Below are 20755 nucleotides of genomic sequence, written 5' to 3'. Positions count from 1 at the left end.
AAGAAGAATATTCTTCTCTAAGAGATGAGGGACCCGGAAAGCAGACTGGATTTGCCTCTACCAAAGGTGGGGTTGATACTGTCGCTGAAAGTAGGTGTCAGAGAGTCTATCTACTTTCAACTAAAGTTCTTTAAGATGGTGTATCATGCCCAAAATTGAAGAATATTTGCAGGTATTGCTATCCCTGTGCAAGGGATGACAGGATCCCACACCAAGTGTGTGAAGGCCATCAGACACCAAGGGCAGTCCAGTATCCTCATTGGACCACATGACGAAACTGAGGCTGAGGGCTGGACTTACCTGCTCAAGGTCATACAGATATATTTGGTTCAATTCACTGTATATTTTCTTTGTCTTTCTTTTTTTGAGATGGAGTCTCACTCTGTCATACAGGCTGAAGTGCAATGGTGTGATTTTGGTTCACTGCAACCTCTGCCTCCCGGGGTCAAGCGATTCTCCTGTCTCAGTCTCCTGAGTAGCTGAGATTATAGGCATGTGCCACCATACCTGGCTAATTTTTGTATTTTTAGTAGAGACGGGGTTTCACCATGTTGATCGGGCTGACCTCGAACTCCTGACCTTGTGATCCACCCGCCTCGGCCTCCCAAAGTGCTGGGATTACAGGCGTGAGCCACTGCCTCTGGCCTCTGCTCTATATTTTCTTTTAGCTCCCTCCTCTAAAAATTTGAAATTCCCCCTAATCTCTTTGCTTCCCATCTGGATAGCGTCAGAATGAAAATCCTAGTTTTATTTTGCGGCAGCTAAGAGCAGCAAACAAGTCTCCTTTATTATTATTTTTTTATTTCTTGAGACGGAGTCTGGCTCTGTCGCCCAGGCTGGAGTGCTCACTGTAACCTTTGCTTCCCGGGTTCAAGTGATTCTCCTGACTCAGCCTCCTGAGTAGCTGGGACACAGGCCCAGGCAACCACGCCCGGCTAATTTTGGTATTTTCAGTAAAGACGGGGTTTCGCCATGTTGGCCAGGCTGGTCTTGAACTCTTGACCTCCAGTGATCCGCCCACCTCCGCTCCCCCAAAGTGTTGAGATTACAGGCGTGAACCACCACGCCTGGCCAACGAGTCCCGTTTAAATACATCCTCCCTTCTCTCTGCAGACAGGCTTTGATACGCCCACCGGGTTTTTCCATTGGCCGCTTCGTGTGGCTTCTCGCAGGTTGGGCTTTGGGGAATGTACCATATGGATCCTGCCGGGAGACGGAGAGGACGAAGGGGGTGGCGACAGCTTATTTCTTTGCCTTTTGCACATATCCCATGAGATTCTGGCAAGGCTGAGCGTGCAGGTAGCCATGGGGTCCCTGAGGACGGGCGCGGCCTGCCAGTTTCCGAGGTGCACTGAGATCTCTCGCCCCGGAGGCTGGGGCCCTGTGGTGCCGCCCGAGGGCCGCAACGCCCGCCCTTCAGTGTGCCCGCCCCTCCCGTGGCTGTGCCGCTGCTCCAGCTGCTGCTTACCTCCACTGACGCCGGGCCTGTGGGACAGGGCAGCACGGACCGGCCACTGGGACGCCAGCGCTGAGGGACATTGCAGCATGAAGCAGAGGTAAGGTCGGGGCTTCGGGACTCCTACCCACGCCAACCGCCCCCCGGGGAGCCGCATCCTGCTCGCGCCCGAGCTCCGGGTCTCGAGCCCCGGGTTGGCCCCGGCGAGTGGCTCTGGAACGGGTGGCCCCAAGAGCGGACGCGCGCAGAGCCTCCCGCCCTGGGAGCGCCAAGGCCAGGAACCGCCGCGGCGCGTGCGCCTCCTTCCAGCGGCACTTATAGCCCTGCACCCGCGGACGGGCCGCGAGGACGCACGCGCGGGCGGGCCGCGAGGAAGCCCCGGTGTCCCACTGTGGTCATCTCCCACCGGAGGATGCGTGGCCAGGTGCGCCGGCGGCTCCCGAGTTCTGGGGCGGCGGGTGCGGGGAAGCGCGGGGAGGCTGCCGGCTTCAGGCGGGAGGCGGAGGGAGGGGGCTTAGCCCGGCGCCGGGCGGGGGGTTTTTGGGGCGGGGGAGGTGTTTGTCTTTACCGGGGTCCGCGGGCTCCGGGCCAAGGCTCCGCCGGGTCCTGTCTTCGCGGCTCGGCTCCCGGGGCCACCCTGTCCCGCTGCCCCGGCCTGGCGCGCGCCGAGGGTGGGCTTCTGCGACCCTGGCAGGTAGGTGGCCTAGAGGACCCTGGCGCGCCTTTCCATTCGCTAGCTGCCTTCTGAGGGGACCGCGCTCTTGGGGGTCTCCCGGGCACATTGGAAATTCCCAGCTTAGAAACCACCTTGAGGAGCCCTACACGGAGCCAGGCTTGCCTGGCCTGGCAGAAAGCCAGAGGCAGCGACAGCCTCCGCCTGGCATGGGGCACAGGTTAACCGCCACTCCACGTGCTCAGTGATTTGCGGGGAAGAAGGGGTCTGGCAGGCCCCTCAGGCAAGGCCTCTGTGCCGCATCCCGTTAAGGGGCGGGGACCAGCCCCGTAGCTTGGCTTACTTTCCTGACTCTGAATGCAGAGAAAGTATGTCCAAGAGTTGAAGCCACATTTGTGTTATTTTAATGGTGTTTAGTGCAGAGGTTAATTGTGATTTATGTGAAATGGGTTGATGCAGAGGAATAAAGGTCAGCTGTGGACAGGCGGACAGCTTCCCCCCCTTCCCCAAGCTTCTTTTTAGTGGGATGTGCATGGAGAGGATGACTTTTGAATATCAGGCCCCCAATATGTATTTGGTCCCATCTGACACTTTGCTCCATAGACAGTCGTTGTACCGCAGGGATGAGGATGAACTAGGTTCTAAGTTGAGAAAGACATCTTCCTACAGTCGCTGCAGCTTGCAGGAAAGCTCCGCCTTGTGGTTCCCTGGCTGCACACAGGCCAGTTCACTGTGGTTGCCTTCTCCCGTGAGCACATCGCTAGGGCCTCTCAGGGGATGACGTTCATTCCATTTTTGATTGCTAGATGTACTTCTCAGGTCAGAAATCCGACCCCAGATTGTTCGAGGCCCATAGTGAGTTTTTCTTGCGCTGCAGGTTTTAAAAGTTTTAAATCTTTTTTATAGTGTATTCAGTAGCGTGAGTTAATTTCTTAATTATAGGAAAGACATGGTTTGTGTGTTCCTCCTGTAAAGGATGTTTCAGAACTTAGACCTGGTTCCTCAGTCACGGTTGTTTATTCGTGTTCATAATGTTAACGTTTGAAACATCTTAAACTTGACTACATATTGTGATTCTTTCCCCCATCCCCCCACATGGGATGATCCTGTTCCGTAGTGGTTATTCCATGGTGTTACTAGGCATGGAAGAGAAAATGGGCTTTGGAAATAATGTGTGTGAAGAACTTAGCACAGTACTTGGCACATAGCAGATGTTCAATAAACATAAAAGTACATTTTCCCACTCTTCGTTGGGTTTGAGAGACCTGGGGATGATGAAATTGGTTGCAGTTTTGGTTGCATGCTCCGTTTTTAAATTAGGGAGATGAGATCGCCCCATTCCTCCTCCAACTCAAACTTCCAGCTCTCCAGACATTTCCGTGGCAGATTGAAAATGAAACTCACGTCTTGGACCTAGAAGTAAAAATAGGGAAAAATTGAGCTCTTCCTCCTGGATCATGCATTGCACTTTAAAGGAAGGATGGCAAGGACGGCACATGCCCTGGAAGAGTGGTGCACCATTCAGTACAGAAGAGCAGAGGGGCAAAGTGGACCCTTTCCTGCATCTGTCAAGTAGTCCTGCAGGTGAGGATTTTGGTTGTCGTTGGTTTCACATGTCCAACTGGAACCAGATGAATTACCTAATTTCTCCTGGCACTGGCATCTGAGAAGTGGCTCAGGATGGTTGAAGCCTGACCATTGGCAGAGTGCTAGCTTTGCTGGGCCGTGCCTCTGAACTGGGATCTGCTAGAAGCAGCCATTTGCTTCCTCCGGCTTGTAGCAGGTTCCATGTGAACAGACGAAAAGGCCATCAAACCTAATGTTCCAGAAAAAGTAAGAGTCATCATTGGCTTATTTATATTCCATAATATTATGGGGCCCAGCATTTTAATGATAATTATGCTTTGAATTTACTACTTGTTGCTTTTTATTTGAGGAAGTGAAAGCTTTTTCATGACCTGTTATCTCATTGATTCTTTCTCATCTCTGAGGTCATCAAAGTTTAATAGGGTCTCTTATTCCCGTTTTATAGGCAAAGAAATGGAGGTGACATGATTTGCTTTAAGTTGCAAGTGAGTTGGTCCCTGAATTGGGATTTGAATTGGATTTTTATTTTTTTTTTTTTTTGAGATGGAGTCTTGCTCTGTTGCACCCAGGCTAGAGTGCAGTGGCGCAATCTTGGCTCACTGCAACCTCTGCCTCCTGGGTTCAAGTGATTCTCCTGCCTCAGCCTCCCAAGTAGCTGGGACTACAGGCACCCATCACAACACCCGGTTAATTTTTTGTATTTTTAGTAGAGACAGGGTTTCACCATGTTGGTCAGGCTGGTCTTGAACTCCTGACCTTAGGTGATCCGCCCACCTCGACCTTCCAAAGTGCTGAAATTACAGGTATGAACCCCCGCGCCCGGCCCTGGTTTTCCTTAAGTTTCACTTCACTGATACCTTTAGGGGAAAAAAATCCACACATCTTTTTCTTTTTACTTTCTTTTTTTTAAGCAGCGGAAAGACTTAAAGGTACCAGATCATTGTGGTTTTCTGATGACTAGATAGTGGATGATAGTTAACATTTATTGTTTATCTGTAGGAATCTGTGCTAGGTGCTGCATAGACATTACCTCATTTATTCCTCACAGCAGCATTCAAGGTAGAACTTTTTATCCCCAGTTTTACAGATGACAAGGTTTTGTGAGGTCCTAGGTCAATGGAGTGATAGTGAGTGACAAAGCCATGACTGAAAGCAGGGCTGGGCTCAATCCCAGGCTTTCTGATTCCAGAGTGTGTGCTCCTCCTAACCTGTGCGCTAACGGGCCTTAGGGATGACTAATGGGCAAGCCTGAGAGCCCCGACGCCTGCTGCTGCCACCACCCCAGGTCTGATGGGTGGTGGGGATTGGACCGGGCTTTATTTTCTATTGCAGTACAGTTTTCACACCCTGGTCTTTTCCTTTGCTGTAGCATCTGGCTCAGCCAGCTGGAGGGCTATCAGAAAAATAATCAGAACTGAGAAAACATCTGTATTTGCAGAATGAAGTGTTTAATAAGACCAGATGGGCCGGGCGAGTGGCTCATGCCTGTAATCCCAACACTTTGGGAGGTTGAGGTGGGCAGATTGCTTGGAGCCCAGTAGTTTGAGAGAGCAGCCTGGGCAACATAGGCTAAACCCATCTTTACAAAGTATGAAAAATTAGCTGGGCATGGTGGTGTGCACTGTGGTCCAGCTACTCTGGAGGCTGAGGTGGGAGGATTGCCTTGAGCTCAGATGCCGAGGTTGCAGTGAGCTGAGATCACACCACTGTATTCCAGCCTGGGTGACACAGCAAGACTCTGTCTCAAAAAAAAAAAAAAAAGACGCTAGATAGGAGATTAGGGACAGAGAGAATCAAAGAGAATCAAAGTGGTTTATGGACAGAGGAAATTAGCGATACTGTGACCCAGAGGTCATTTAGTTTCCAGGCCATTTTGCTTAAGCTGCTGGTGGAATTGTGAAACTGGAGGCATGGCACTTGTGCTAAAATCTGTGCAGTAAATAAGGCTCTCAGTTTCTACTTCAGGTGGCAGAGTTGAAAATCTGATTCCTTTTTGGCCTTTAGCTTCCAGTGTACTTTAATGCAGTACCTTGTGGGCATGGTGGGCATGTGGTTCAGAAATTTAGCTAAACTCTGGAGTTCCCCTTCTCTCCAGCCACGCACTGTGTCATCTTTGGTCCCACTCTTCAGAATTCAGCTCTAATCCCATGGAGCTGGGGGGTGATGGGTGGTGTCAGACACTCAAGTGCTTGGGTTGCTCTGATGGAGAGAGCAGCATTCTGCCTCCGTGGGCCTCAGTTGTACGTGACTTGTTTTCTTGAGGGTGGCCTTTAGCCATCTCTAGCTCTAAAGACACCACGAAACTGGAAGGAATGACCAGGAAACTGTCACCCCAAACCCTGCAGTTGATTACTTTTTTTTTTTTTTTAATTGAGACAGCATCTCACTCTGCCGCCTAGGCTGGAGTGCAGTGGCGAGATCATGGTTCACTGCAACCTTGACCGCCTGAGTAACTGAGACTACAGGCGTGCACCACCAAGCCTGGCTAATTTTTTACATTTTTTTGTAGAGATGGAGTTTTGCCATACTGCCCAGGCTGGTCTCGAGCTCCTGGGCTCAAACAGTTTGCCCACCTCAGCCTCTCAGAGTACTGGGATTACAGGTGTGAGCCACCATGCCTGGCCCCATTGACTTTGTCTCATTGGCAAGTTCAACAGAGGAGAGATGATTGCCACAGTTTTAAAAAGGAGGCCAGATGTGGTGGCTCACACCTGTAATCCCAGTACTTTGAGAGGCCGAGGTGGGCAGATCACCTGAGGTCAGGAGTTCAGACCAGCCTGGCCAATATAGTGAAACCCTGTCTCTATGAAAAACTACAAAAATGAGCCGGGTGTGGGTGTTGCACACCTGTAGTCCCAGCTACTCAGGAAGATGAGGTAGGTGGATCATTTGAGCCTGGGAGGCCAAGGCTGCAGTGAGCAGAGATCACACCACTGCATTCCAGCCTTGGTAACAGAGCAAGACCTTACTGTCTCAAAAAAAAAAAGAAAAAATTAAAAGAAAGAAAAGGCGGCTGGGCGCGGTGGCTCACGCCTGTAATCCCAGCACTTTGGGAGGCCGAGACAGGTGGATCACGAAGTCAGGAGATCGAGACCATCCTGGCTAACACGGTAATACAAAAAAAAATTAGCTGGGCGTGGTGGCAGGCGCCTGTAGTCACAGCTACTTGGGAGGCTGAGGCAGGAGAATGGTGTGAACCTGGGAGGCGGAGCTTTCAGTGAGCTGAGATTGCAACACTGCACTCCAACCTAGATGACAGAGCAGGACTCCGTCTCAAAAAAAAAAAAGGCTGGGTGCAATGGCTCACATCTGTAATCCCAGCACTTTAAGAGGCTAAGGTAGGAGTATTGCTTGAGACCAGGAGTTTGAGACCAGCCTGGGCAACATAGTAAGACCCTGTCTCTACAAAAATTTTAAAAATTAGCCAGGCATGGTGGTGTACACCTATAGTCCCAGCTGCTCAGACAGCTGAGGTGGGAGGATCACTTGAGGCCAGGAGTTCGAGGCTGCTGTGAGCTATAATCATGCCACTGCATTCCAGCCTGGGTGAGAGTGAGACCCTGTCTCTTAAAAGAAAAAAGAAAGGGAAGACAGAAATCAGATTAAAGAAGAGAGAAGAAGTGAGTCTGTTGGTTTATACCTTGATGAAAGGTGAAGTGGAAGGGCAAGAGCTTCTGCTAAGTAGTGAGTACCTTGGCAAGGACAACAATATCTTTTTCGTGTTCTGTTAGGCCAGGTCCCTTTAGCGCCCGGCTCAGAGTGCATGTGTTATGTATGAGGGAATCTAACAGAGGAGTCTTCCTGCATTAGGCACATCTGCAGGTATCTGTTGAATTGTGTATCTGCCAGAGTTAACCAGACTGAATTCTTCAGCAGATAGTGTTGTATCTGTACAGTGACTTTTCCTGTGTAAAGGCAAAATGAAACCTTAGTCGCAGCCTTCTCCTCTCTCCTGTCCATGTTTCTTTCTTTTTCTTTTTCTTTTTCTTTTTGGAGACAGTGTCTTGCTGTGTGGCCCCAGCTGGAGTAGTATGATCTCGGCTCACTGCAGCCTTGACCTCCCGGTCCCAGGCCATCTCCCTAACCTCAGCCACCTGAGTAGCTGGGACTACAGGCCCACACCACCACACCCGACTTAATTTTTAAATTTTGCATAGAGACAAACTCTCTCTGTGTTGCCCAGTTTGGTTTTGAGCTACTGGGCTCAAGCAATCCTCCTGCCTTAGCCTCTCAAAGTGCTGGGATTATGGGCACCCCTCTGCACCGAGCCCCCTGTCTCCTTTTGGTTGCCAGTTGAAGTCTGGAGGTGGCATGGGTCCCGGGAGGCCAGTGCCAGTGTTGGAAGCTTGGGAAGAGAGGAGGAGCAGCTTGGTCAGGGGAAAGATGGAGAGTGCTCACTCCTGGCACCTGCAGCCCCCAGGGGTATGGCAGCTACCCTTTAGCATGGACTGTCCGCAGCCCATAGAAAGTCAGTTTACAAAGGTTCTAGCATATTCCTCCCTCCTCCACCACCAAAGCTCCTTGCTGTGGCTGAGAATTGTCGGGCTGGGAGGGGACAGGGATGGGTGGGAGAGCAGCACCTGGGCATTCTGCGTGTGATGAGACAGGAGTAGAGGGATGCGTTTTTCTCTGTGTGAAGTGGGTGACTCACTGCGTTTAGCTAAATTCTCTGTGACTTAACTAAATGCTCAGTCTTTGCCTTAAGCCTACTTAGATGGATTACACCATCTGGCCAAGATGGTGAAACCCCGTCTCTACTAAAAACACAAAAATTAGCCAGGCGTAGTGGCACACGCCTGTAGTCCCAGCTACTGGGGAGGCTAAGGCAAGAGAATCGCTTGAACCCGGGAGGCGGAGGTTGCAGTGAGCCGAGATGGTGCCACTGCACGCCAGCCTGGGTAACAGAGTGAGACTCTGTCTCAAAAAAAAAAAAAAAAAGGTAAGTAATGACCGAACAGTACAGGCATGAGCCACTGCACCTGGCCAGGTCATTACTCACCTCTTAAGAGTCATTCTTGAGGCCGGGCATGGTGGCTCATGCCTGTAATCCCAACACTTTGGGAGGCTGAGGGGGGGGTGGGTCACGAGATCAGGAGTTCAAGACCAGCCTTGCCAAGATGGTGAAACCCCGTCTGTACTAAAAATACAAAAATTAGCCAGGTGCAGTGGCAGGTGCCTGTAACCCCAGCTACTCGGGAAGCTGAGGCAGAGAATTGTTTGAACCTGGGAGGCAGAGGTTGCAGTGAGCCGAGATCGCGCCACTGCACTCCAGCCTGGACGACAGAGCGAGACTCCGTCCAAAAAAAAAAAAGTGATTCTTGTGTCCCAGCATGTCTGAAATTCAAGAGTCTTGAGTCCTCAGTGACTTCATTCCCCAGGGCCTGGGGCTGGGCCTGAGAGAAGGCGGGTGGGTCCTAAAGGAGGGTGAACATGCGAGTGGCCTCTGCAGACCCTGATCTCCCAGCCTAGATGAGAAAGCCTCGATTCTGCTGCTGCGCAGTGAGCTCAGGTGACTTACCTGATGGTTTTGCCATTTGTCAAGTAGGGTGGAATTGGCCGCCTACCAGTTTAAAGGGGCCTACTGGGAATAAAGTTTGAATATAGAGTTGGGCAGGCATGCTTTGAAAATACAGAATACAAGTGCCGTTTACTTACTGCTGCTTCCCTGCCCCAGGCAGAGGCTACTGCTCACCACTAATGTAGGAGGACCAGTGACAGAGGTGTCAGAAGCTTCCCTGGGAGGACCTGCTCATCCTCCTGGATCTTGTAGTTTTGTGGAATCCACAAGGCAAGGCAGACAGATCCAGCAAACATCAGCTTGAAAGTACCAGGCACAAGCAGAGGGAGTAGAGGTCACGGGCTCTGTTCTCAGAGTTCACGGTTCACTTTGGAAGTCATGGTGAATACTAAAAGAGCAACATGGGCACCAGGGAGGCAGGGAATCAGGCACGCAGCACGCACGGGCATTCTGCTGCGCAAAAGGCAGGGGCTGTTCCCTCCCTCACTGGACCTTCCTCCCATGCTCCAGGCATGCCCTGCCTCAGGGCTGTGGGACAGGCTCCCCCTCCCTGAAACACTCTTTCCTGCAATATTGCATGCGAACTCCCTCAACCCTTCATGCCTTTGCTCAGATGTTACCTCCTCCGGGAATCCTCATGCCTCCCAGTGTAAAATGTCAGTGTGTCTCCTTCCCTCAGTGCTCCGGATTCCCTGTACTCTGCTTTACTCTCCATTTTTCCGGAGCACTGACCCTCTAGCATGCTGTGTTGCTCGCTCATGCTTACTGAGAGGTGGCAGGGCCCGGGCTCTGGAGACAGGCTGCTTGGGGTTGAGTTGTGGCTTCACCACTTGCTACTCATGTGGCTTTGGGTGGATTATTTAACCCCTTTGGCCTTGGTTTCCTCATTTGTATGAACAATACCTAACTCAGAAGTTTTGTGAGGATCAAGTGAATTTATATTTATAAAATTCATAGCATAACACCTGCCATGGAGTCAGTGCTGTATTATGTGTTTAATAAATACAGCTTTTATTGTCTATCTCCTTCCACAAAAATGGAAGCTTCATGAAGTCAGAAACCCTATTTGTTTTGTTCTCTGATGGATCCCTAAGCATTTTGAGCAGGACCTGGGGCAAAGCTGGCCATCTGTGCTCACCGAGTGAGTGACTGGGTCGGGGGAGGGTGTGGTCTGGGACGGTGTCAGGGAGCAGTGAGGTGTGGGTCAGTGCTGTGCACGGGTCTGCCCTGGGTCAGCTGGCTGAAGAGGCTGACGCTGCTGTGTGCCAGTGTGTTTGTACACAGTCCGGGGGAGTGGGAGGGACAGTGCTGGGCTGGGGCGGAGGGCCTGGCTGCATTTGGAGAGCGCTGGGCCGGGTCCTACTGCAAGAGGAGAGAGAGGGTCTGGCTATCAAGGGCAGGAAGAAGCCTACAGGGCCCAGTGGTTCCAAGTGCTCTTCCATCCACCTCCTATCCTGGCCTGACCCCACTTTGCTTGGGAGAGCAGAGGAGACCTTGTGCATTCAGCGGGGAGGGCACGTCTAGAGGCCTTGGCGAGGCTGCCTACACTGGGGAGGAACCTGGGCCCAGGTGCTCCACGCTGCGGCTGGAGCCGGTGGAGCGCAACCAGCCAGGCTACACAGACCAGTCCCTGCCCACCGGCCCTCCCCTTCCTGCCTATGGCCACCCCTCTGCCACCTTGCATCTTTCACCCTCCTGCCATGGACAGCAGCCAGCCCAGCAGTGCCCTGCTGGGCTAACCGGGACCAGGAGGCCCGGGCCATCCTCCCTGACCACCTCACAGGGTCAGAGGACTGCATAAGAAATGGGTGCAGAAGCTGGCGCAGTGGCTATGCCTGTGGTCCCAGCTATGAGAAAGATCCACCTCCGGTGGCGTTCTCGGCCCGGGGCGACGGAAGGTGTCCAGCACCCATAGGGGGCATCAGCCTTGGAGTTCCCGGCGGCCATCACCAGGCACAGTGCGACCCAGCAGGAGAAGGGGGACTTGGGACATTCTTACATGCAGTCCCTGTGACCTCCGTTCGCCGCCAGGGATGGCTGCCAGGAAGGGGACCAACTCCCTGCACGACTCCCGGTCCACACCGACTCCCGGTCCACACCGGCACGGCCCAAGCTCCAGAGGGGTGGGGACCTTTCCCAGAGGTGCGGAGTCCGGGGCGCCCTGCCAGGACCTCCTTGGCGGCACCAGTGGCTCCAGGGCTCGAGCAGTGGTAGATCCGGAAAACAGACCATGAAAAGAGTCGCAGAAACATGAATGTGACACTTTTAATTCCATTTAATTCCACCACTCTGAAGAATGCAGGTCTTTCTAAATCCTAAAACAAAGCCCAGAAGCCATCAAGTAAATAACCTGACCACATAAAGTTCAAACAGAATTTATCTTTGCGTACTGCATGACTGAGTCGAATGACAACAAATGGGTATGGGGGCGCATTTGTGCAAATATATTTGTGATGAGAACATCGTTCTCAGGCCAGCGTGGTGGCTCCCGCCTGTAACCCTAGTGCTTTAGGAGGAGGCAGAAGGATTGCTTGAGGCCAGGAGTTTTAGATCAGCCTGGGCAACATACTGAGACCCCATCTCCATAAAAACACACACAAAAAACAACAAAATCAATTTTGCATTACTTACTATAATCACAAAAAAATGAAGAAGAAACCAGAGGCATTGAGAAGAAACCAGAGGCATTGAGAGGGGCCTAGTTAAATAAGTCCCAGTACATCCAGACAATGAAATACCATGAATTTGTGGGTTTTAAAAAATAAGGTAAATGTTGAGGATGAACTCTTCCTTGAAATACAGTTCACCTCGCTCATACAAGCAGTAACTGAAAATGGGTCACTCACATGTTAAACATAAAACTATAAAACTTTAGGGGAGAAATTCTAAGAGAAAAAATGGAGCCCTAGAACTGGTAGAGATTTGAGACTTGACACCAAAAGCATGACCCATCTATGTATGGACACATCAGAATTCACCAACATTTAAAACCCAGGCTCCGGGAAACACTGGCTTAAGAGGATGAAATGAAAAAGTACAGACCAGGAGAGAAGACAGGCATTCCTGGGAGATATTGCGGGTTCAGTTCCAGGCTCCCACAATCAAAGCAAATAGGGAAATAAACTCCATTACCCAATGTTTTCGTTTCCCAGTGCATATACACGTTATGTTTACACTATGGTGTAATCTATTAAGTATGCAATAGCATTATGTCTAAAAACCATGCACATTCCTTAATTTAAAAATACTCTCTTGCAGGGTGTGGTGGCTCACGCCTATAATCCCAGCACTTAGGGAGGCCAGGGCAGGTGGATCTCTTGAGCTCAGGAGTTCGAGACTCGCCTTGGCAGTGTGGCAAAACCCTGTCTCCACAAACAAAATAAAATTAGCCGGGTGTGGTGGTTCATGTCTGTAGTCCCAGCTACTGGGGAATATAAGATGGGAGGATTGCTTGAGCCTGAGACGTCGATGCTGCAGTGAACCATGTTTGTGCCACTGCTCTCCAGCTTGAGTGACAGCACAAGACCCTGTCTCAAAAAAAGAAAAAAGAATATTGGTTTGCTTAATGAATTGTGATACAAAAAATAAAAAATAAAACTTTGCTAAAAAATGCTAAGGATTATCTGAGCCTTTAGAGACCCCTACATAATCTTTTTGATCTTTTTGCTGGTGGAATCACGCCATGAAGCTGATTGGCCGCTGACTGATGAGGATGGCGGTTGCTGAAGGATTGTGGGGGAAGGGGGTGCTGTGGCAATTTCTTAAAATAAGACAACAATGAAGTTTGCCACATTGCTTGACTCTCTTTCACAAAAGATTGATCTGTAGCTTTGTAATGCTGTAGAACTCCTTTCAAAATTGAAGTCAGTACTCTCAGATCCTGGCGCGGCTTTATTAACTAAGTTTATGCACTGTTCTAAATCCTTTGTTGTCATTTCAACAATGTTCGCAGCATCTTCCCCAGAAGTAGATTCTATCTCAGGAAACCACTTTCTTTGCTCATCCTTAAGAAATAACTCCTCATCTGTTCAAGTTTGATCATGAAATCACAGCAATTCAATACCATCTCCAGGCTCCACTTCTAATTCTCGTTCTCTTGTTATCTCCCCCACATCTGCAGTGACTTTCTCCACTAAGTCCCAAACCCCTCAAAGTCATCCATGAGGGTTGGAATCCACTTCTTCCAATTCCTGTTAATGTGGCTAGTTTGACCTCATCCTATTTGATTACAGGTGTTCTTAATGGCATCTAGAATGGTGAATCCTTTTGAGAAGGTTTTCATTTTACTTTGACCAGATCCATCAGAGGAATCACCATGTATTGTAGCTACAGCATTATGAAGTATATTTTTTAAATAACAAGGTTTGAAAGTCTTTGATCCATGGGCTGCCGAATGGATGTTGTCTTAGCAGGCATGGAAAAACGCTCATCTCCTTGTACATCTCCAGGAGAGCTCTTGGGTGACCAGGTGCATTGTCAGTGATCAGTAATCTTTTGAAAGGTATCCTTTTTTCTGAGCAGTGGGTCTCAGAGTGGGCTTACAGTAAACCATGCTGTAAACAGATGTGCTGTCATCCAGGCTTTGTTGATTATTTATAGAGCATGGGCAGAGTGGATCTGGCACAATTCTTAAGGGCCCTAGAATTTTGGGAATGGTGGATAAGAATTGGCTTCCATTTAAAGTCAGCAGCTGCATTGACCCCTAACAAGAGAATCAGCCTGTCCTTTGAAGCTTTGAAGCCAGGCATTGACTTTCCTTCTCTAGCTAGGAAAGTCCTAGATTGCATCTTCTTCCAATAGAAGGCTGTTTTGTCTGCATTGAAAATCTGTTGTTCAGTGTCACCACTTCATCAGTGAACTCAGCTAGATCTTTTGGGTAATTTACTGCAGCTTCTACATTAGCACTTGCTGCTTCATCTTGTATTTTTATGTTACGGAGATGACTTCCTTCCTTCATCTCATAAGCCAACCTCCTCTGGCAGCTTCAAACAGTTCTGCAGCTTCCTCGCCTCTCTCAGCCTTCATAGAATTGAAGACAGTTAATGCTTTGTTCTGGATTAGGCTTTGTCTTAAGGGAATGTTGTGGCTGGTTTTATCTTCTAACCAGACCACTAAAACAAAACCTTTTCCCATATCAGAAATAAGCTGTTTCACTTTGTTACCATTTGTGTGTTCACTGGAGTAGGACTTAATTTCCTTCGAGAACTTTTCCTTTACATTCACGACTTGGCTAGCTATTTAGTGCAAAGGCCTAGATTTTGGCCTCTCTCAGCTTTCAACATGCCTTCCTGGCTAAGCTTAATTATTTCTAGTTTTGGATTTGAAGTGAGGGATGCACATCTCTTCCTTTCACTTGAACACTCAAGAGGCCACTGTAGGGTTATTGATTGGCCTGGTTTCAATATTGTGTGTCAGAGAATAGGGAGGCCCGAGGAGAGAGAGAGACCTGAGGGAACAGCTGGTTGGTGGAGCATTCAGAGCACACACAATATTAGTTCACGGTCTTATAGGAGTGCAGTTCGTGGTGCCCCAGAACAATGACAATAGTGATGTTAAAGATCACTGATCACAGATGATCATAATACATATCATAGTAATTAAGAAGTTTGAAATGTTGTGAGAGTTACCAAAATGTGACAGAGACCCAGAGTGATCACATGCTGGCGGGACGATGGCGCCAGAAGGTTTCCTTGATACAGGATTGCCACGGCCTTCAATTTGTGAAAAACAGATTGTACAATACAGCAAAGTACAATAAAGCAAAGCATAATAAGATGAGAGCTGCTTGGATTTGCAAATTTCAGGTCCAACCAAGTGCTAATATCTAGAATGTACCAAGAACTCTCAAAATGCAACAGCATTTTTTGAAAATCCAAATACAAAATAGACAAAGGACACTAATAGGCATTTCACCAAGAGTATATACAGATGTCAAGTAAGCACATGAAAAGATGGTCGCCATCTTTGTTATGAACTGAATGTATATATCCCCCAGGTTCATCTGTCGAAGTCCTAACCCCCTGTATGGCTGAATTTGGAGTAAGAAATAATAAGGCTGAATGAGGTCATATGTTGGGGTCCTGATAAGACAGGATTTGTGTCCTTATTAGAAGAGACCCCAGGGAGTTGGCTCCCATTCTTTCCACCTGCACACACCAAGGAAAGCCCACATGAGGACATAGTGACAGGGGCCATCTATAAGCCAGGAAGGGCTCTTGCCAGGAACTGATGCTGCCACACCTTGGTCTGGGACTTGCAACCTGTAGAATGGTGAGAAAACAGTTTAAGGTGTTGAAGTCGCCCAGCCTGTGGTATTTTGTTACGGCAGCCCAAGCAGACTAATACACATTAAGATCATGGTGAGACAGCATGACACACCCATCAGCATGCCTTAAACACAATGTAGAAACAGCACCAAAAGCTGGTGAGGATGGGGAGAAAGTGGGTGACTCACACGTCACTGGGTAAATGTAACATGGTACAGCCACCCGGGAAAAGAGTGTGGCAATTCCCCCTCCCAATAAAGCAAACCCCACCACCACCAACAAAACATGCAACTACGGAACAACCTGGCAACTCAATCCCTGGGTATTTGCCCCAGAGAAATGAACATGTAGAGTGTGGCAGAGAATTAATACAGTTGGTCTGGGATGCTTAGAACCTGCTGATTCCCAAGAGAATATCTGGCCTTGCCTGGCTCCGGGGAGGAAGCCCAGAAACCATTGAAATATTCGCCCGATAAGAGTGTGTTTTCGTAGCTGGGGCTGTGGGCAGTTTATGCTGATGACCTGATCTATGGTGGGGCCCTGGACCAGGTGGTGTCCTTCAGGGAGATGGGCTTCATGAAGTTCTTTGAGTCTTTCTAGGGAGTTGTCCAGCTCAAGGATGCCGGGAGGACCTCACGTGACAATGCTTATGTTCACACAAAATCCTGGACGTGAATGACCTCAGCAGGCTCGTTCCTCAAAGCCAAAACCTAAAAACAACTCCTCAGAGGCCTTTCAAGGGCCAAGAGGTTAAGGGCTGGGGGTGGGTGTGGAAATAAAGAGGAACATTTGGAGATCCATATTAGAGGAGGAATGAACAGGACTGGGTCACAGGTTGTTTAGGACATAGGGACATACAGGATGAGGAAACTCTCCCAGAGTCCTAGACTAATACACAAATTAACATACATGGGTACAGGCCAGGGCAATGGCTCATGCCTGTAATCCCAGCACTTGGGGAGGCCAAGGTGGGAGGATTGCTTGAGCCCAGGAGGTTGAAGCTGCAGTGAGCTATGATTGTGCCACTGTACTCCAGCCTGGGTGATAGCGGGAGACCCTGTCTCTAAAGGAATTTAAAAAAAAAACACTGGTGTGATTTATTGACAGCGAGTCTGGGTCACAGTCAAATAGAGGAAGAAGAAGATCAAGATTTGGGGGTTGGATTGTTTTTAATATGTAATGTCTATCAAACAACCAAGCCAGAAAATCAACAAAGCAATTCTACATCTATGTAATTCTGAATGAAGATAAAACCTTGGGCTTATACGCATGGAGATAAGAATTAATGCCTTGGAAAAGAATTACATCACCCAGAGGTTATGTTGTTTTTAAGTGTAGAGATAGAATAATAAGGCCAGACCTGAACTGTGATGCACTGCAGACTGTAAACCCAGGCAGAGGAGTCTCTGCTGGCAAACGCTGCTCGGGAGGAGCATCCAGAGAGGGAGGAGCAGGTTCTGATGTCAGGATCCGGAGAGGAGAGGATCTTCGGAATCGCAGGTGAGCCCCTCCCCCGGACTGCTGCCAGGATGTCCAGGAGGATGGGCAGTGCAAAGTGGCCATTAGGTTTTTCCCACAGCAGTTCATCAGTGGCAAGAGAGAGGAGTCCTGGGGTGATCTGGTGGGAGAGCGAAGAGTGTAGGAGAAATGAAGAGGGAATGTCCAGTGACCATGGTGAAAGGCGCTGTGTGTTGACTTCACCGAAATTTAACCCTGAAGGGGCCCAGACACACTGGGCTCTTGAATAAGGTTGGCCATGCAATGTTAAGGATTTTTTTTTTTTTTGGCAGAATCTTGCTCTGTCACCCAGGCCGTACGTAGTGCTGTAGCTTGATCATAGCTCACTGCAGCCTCAACCTCCCAGACTCAAGCGATCCTTCTACCTCAACCTCCTGAGTAGCTGGGACCACAAGTCACCCAGGCTGGAGAATGCAGTGACACAATCTTGGCTCACTGCAACCTCTGCCTACTAGGATTTTGTGCCTCACCCTCCCAGCACTTTGGGAGGCCCAGGTGGGCAGATCGCCTGAGGTCAGGAGTTCAAAACCAGCTTGGCCAACATGGTGAAACCCCATCTCTACTAAAAATACAAAATTAGCCGGGCGTGGTGGCGTGCACCTGTAATTCCAGCTACTCGGGAGGCTGAGGCAGGAGATTCACTTGAACCTGGGAGGCGGAGGTTGCCGTGAGCTGAGATTACGCCATTACACTACAGCCTGGGCAAAAAGAGTGAAACTCCATCTCAAACAAAACAGCACAGCTACATACTTCCCTCACAATTTGCCTACAAGGAAGTTCCTTGCAGGCCTCAAGATTTTTACCCTAAAACAGCTCTGTTGAATTTCACCCTGGCAATATAAACTGATAGCTGATCTTCAAATATGTAAGACAGAAACTCATCCCTCTGCTCACCTGCGACAGATGCATATTGGATTGCTTCCTCTCTCTGCCTATTGTTTATGTAAAAATGCAAATTTACAGACCAAATTGTGTATTCAGTAAAAGGTTGATAAAAGACTCAGAAGAATACAACCATTTGTCTCTTATCTACCTATGACCTGGAAGACCCTGCCTCTTTGAGTTGTCTCACCTTTCCGGACTGAACTAATGTACGTCTTACACATATTGATTGATGTCTCATGTCCCTAAAATGTATAAAAGCAAGCTGTGCCCCAACCACCTTGGGCACATGTCATCAGGACCACCTGAAGCTATGTCACAGGTGTGTCCTTAAACTTGGCAAAATTAACTTTCTATTAATAAACTCAGACCTGTTTCAGATATTTTGGGTTCACCAGTATATACCCAGAAGTGGAGTTGCTAAAGCATATGGCAATTCAATTTTTAATATTGTGAGGAACCCTCATACTGTTTTCCACAGCTGCTCTACCATCATACAGCCCCACCAACAATGAAGAAGGGTTCTGACTTCTCCACATCCTCACCAGTGCTTGTAATTTCTGTTTTTGTTTTTGTTTTTTTTTTAAATAGTATTTATCCTGATGGGTGTGGGGTGGTGTCTCATTGCAGTTTTGGTTTGCATTTCCCTAAGGATTCATGATGTTAAGCATCCTTTCAAGTGCTTGCTGGCCATTTGTATACCTTTAGAAAAATGTCTATTTAAGTACTTTGCTTTTTTTTTTTTTTTTTTTTTTGAGACAGAGTCTCACTCTATCACCCAGGCTGGAGGGCAGTGCTGTGATCTCGGCTCACTGCAATATCCACCTCCCAGGTTCAAGTGATTCTCGTGCCTCAGCCTTCCAAGTAGCTGGGACTACAGTCATGCACCACCATGCCCTGCTAATTTTTGTGTTTTGTGTAGAGATGGGGTTTTGCCATGTTGACCCGGCTGGTCTTGAACTCCTGACCTCAAGTGATCCACCCTCCTCGGCCTCCCAAAGTGCTGGGATTACAGGTGTGAGCCACAGTGCCTGGCTGCTTTGCTCATTTTTTAAATTGGGTTGGTGGTTTTTTTGTTGTTGAGTTTTAGTAGTTCTCTTTATATTCTGTTTATTAATCCTTTATCAGGCATATGATTTTAAAATATTTTCTTCCATTCTGTGGGTTGCCTTTTTACTCTGTTAATAGTGTATTTTGATGCACATAAAAGTTTAATTTTCTTGAAGTCTAATTTGTCTACTTTTTCTTTTGCTATTAGTGCTTTTGGTGTCATATGCAAGAAATCATTGCTAAATCCAATGTCGTGAAGCTTTTCCTCTAGGAGTTTTATTGTTTCAGTCTTACATTTATGTCTTTGTTCCACTTTGAGTGAATTTTTGTGTATGCTATTAGGTAAAGATCCAGCTTCAGCTTCATTCTTTTGCATGTGGATGTTCAGTTTTCCCAGCACCAGTTGTTGTAAAGATTGTTCTTTCCCCCCTTAAATCGTCTTGGTACCCTCATCAGAAATCATTTGACTATAAATCTGGGCTCTCTATTCTGTCAGTCTCTTATGTCTATCTTTATGCCAGTACCACACTGTTTAGATTACTGTAGCTTTGTAGTAAGTTTTGAAATCAGAAAATGTGAGTTTTCTACCTCTGTTCTTCTTTTTCAAGGTTGCTTTAGCTATTCAGGACCCTTTGATATTTCATGTGAATTTAGGATAGGTTTTTCTATTTCTGAAAAAAAAAATCATGGTATTTTGGTAGGGATTGCATTACATTTATAGATTGTTTTGGGTATTATTGATATCTTAACAATATAAGGTCTTCCAATCCATGAACATGGAATATGTTTCCATTTATTTATGTCTAATTTCTCTAATGTTTTGTACTTTTCATTGTACAAGTCTTTCTCCTCCTTAGTTAATTCTTACTTTTTTTTTTTTGAGATGGAGTTTCGCTCTTGTTGCCCAGGCTGGACCCCATCCAGGGTCCCTGGGCTGGAGGGTCCCATCTTTAGAACAGAGTGGGACTAGGGGCCATTCCAGAACAGTGCCCAGGAGAGAATGGGCTCTGAACCTCCGCCCAGCCCCCTCCTGCTGTGTGTGGCTCTGTGCGGAGTGCATGGCCTCCCACCTCCCGGCCTGTTTGAGGGCTTCTCCCTTCCCCTCTCTGCTGCCTGGTCCCCTGGAGCTCTCCCTTTGCTGCCATGGGGCTCAGTTAAAGAAAAAAACTGATCCCAGCAGATGAGGGGAGGAACAGCCTGGATGGGGACAGAGGTGGGCATGGAGGGATGTTGTCTCCCCTGATGCACAGGCAGTGGCTGGGGGAGCGTCAGGGGGGCGTGGATGAAAGCTCAGAATCCAGCTTGTGGGTCCCAGCTCTAGACTTCCCGACTCCCAGGTTCCCCAAAAGGTCTGTAGTGTCCCGGGCACCTGGGCCCCAATCTCAGATGGAGGGGGCACAGTGTCTCCAAGTGGCTCGGCCCAGCCTCAGGGCTCCTCACACACACCCAGGGCCTCTGGAGTGGGCAACTCCTGCATCCTCCACTTCCCTCAGCTCAAAACCAGGGCAGGTTCGAAATGCCTGCTCACCCTTCTTGACGCCTGCTCAGCAGAGCCCCAGGTTGGGCTTGGGGGTTGGAAGTGAGGCAGCCTCTGGCCTCACTGGAGGGAGGTGGTGGGCTGAGCAAGCTGGCAAAGGACATGACCTACAGGGTGGGTCTGAGGTGGGGAGCGATTCAGGCAGATGCCTGTGTGGCCCTGCTGACCTAGCCCAGGCAGGGTGTGACAGATCTACCCAGCTCTGAGGGCACAGCTGCCTCCAGTCTCCAGCTCACTCCTGATCCCCAGGGCCACGTGTCCAGAAAGC

The 20755-nt window shown here is 48.8% G+C and overlaps 1 protein-coding gene across 1 annotated transcript in view; it reads right to left on the bottom strand.

Moving 5' to 3' along the window:
* Positions 1–20755, bottom strand: part of LOC110740627 (translation initiation factor IF-2-like) — a 41160-nt gene that overhangs the window by 17642 nt on the left and 2763 nt on the right. The window contains exons 2-3 of the mRNA XM_031656015.1: positions 2025–2143; positions 1469–1942 (exon numbers count right to left, since the gene is read on the bottom strand). Coding sequence (XP_031511875.1) covers positions 1469–1942; positions 2025–2143 — 593 coding nt within the window. The remainder of the gene's footprint in view (positions 1–1468; positions 1943–2024; positions 2144–20755) is intronic.

This window comes from Papio anubis, chromosome 16, assembly GCF_008728515.1.
Source record: "Papio anubis isolate 15944 chromosome 16, Panubis1.0, whole genome shotgun sequence".
Classification (NCBI taxonomy): domain Eukaryota; kingdom Metazoa; phylum Chordata; class Mammalia; order Primates; family Cercopithecidae; genus Papio; species Papio anubis.
This window is presented reverse-complemented; position numbering and strand designations above follow the sequence as displayed.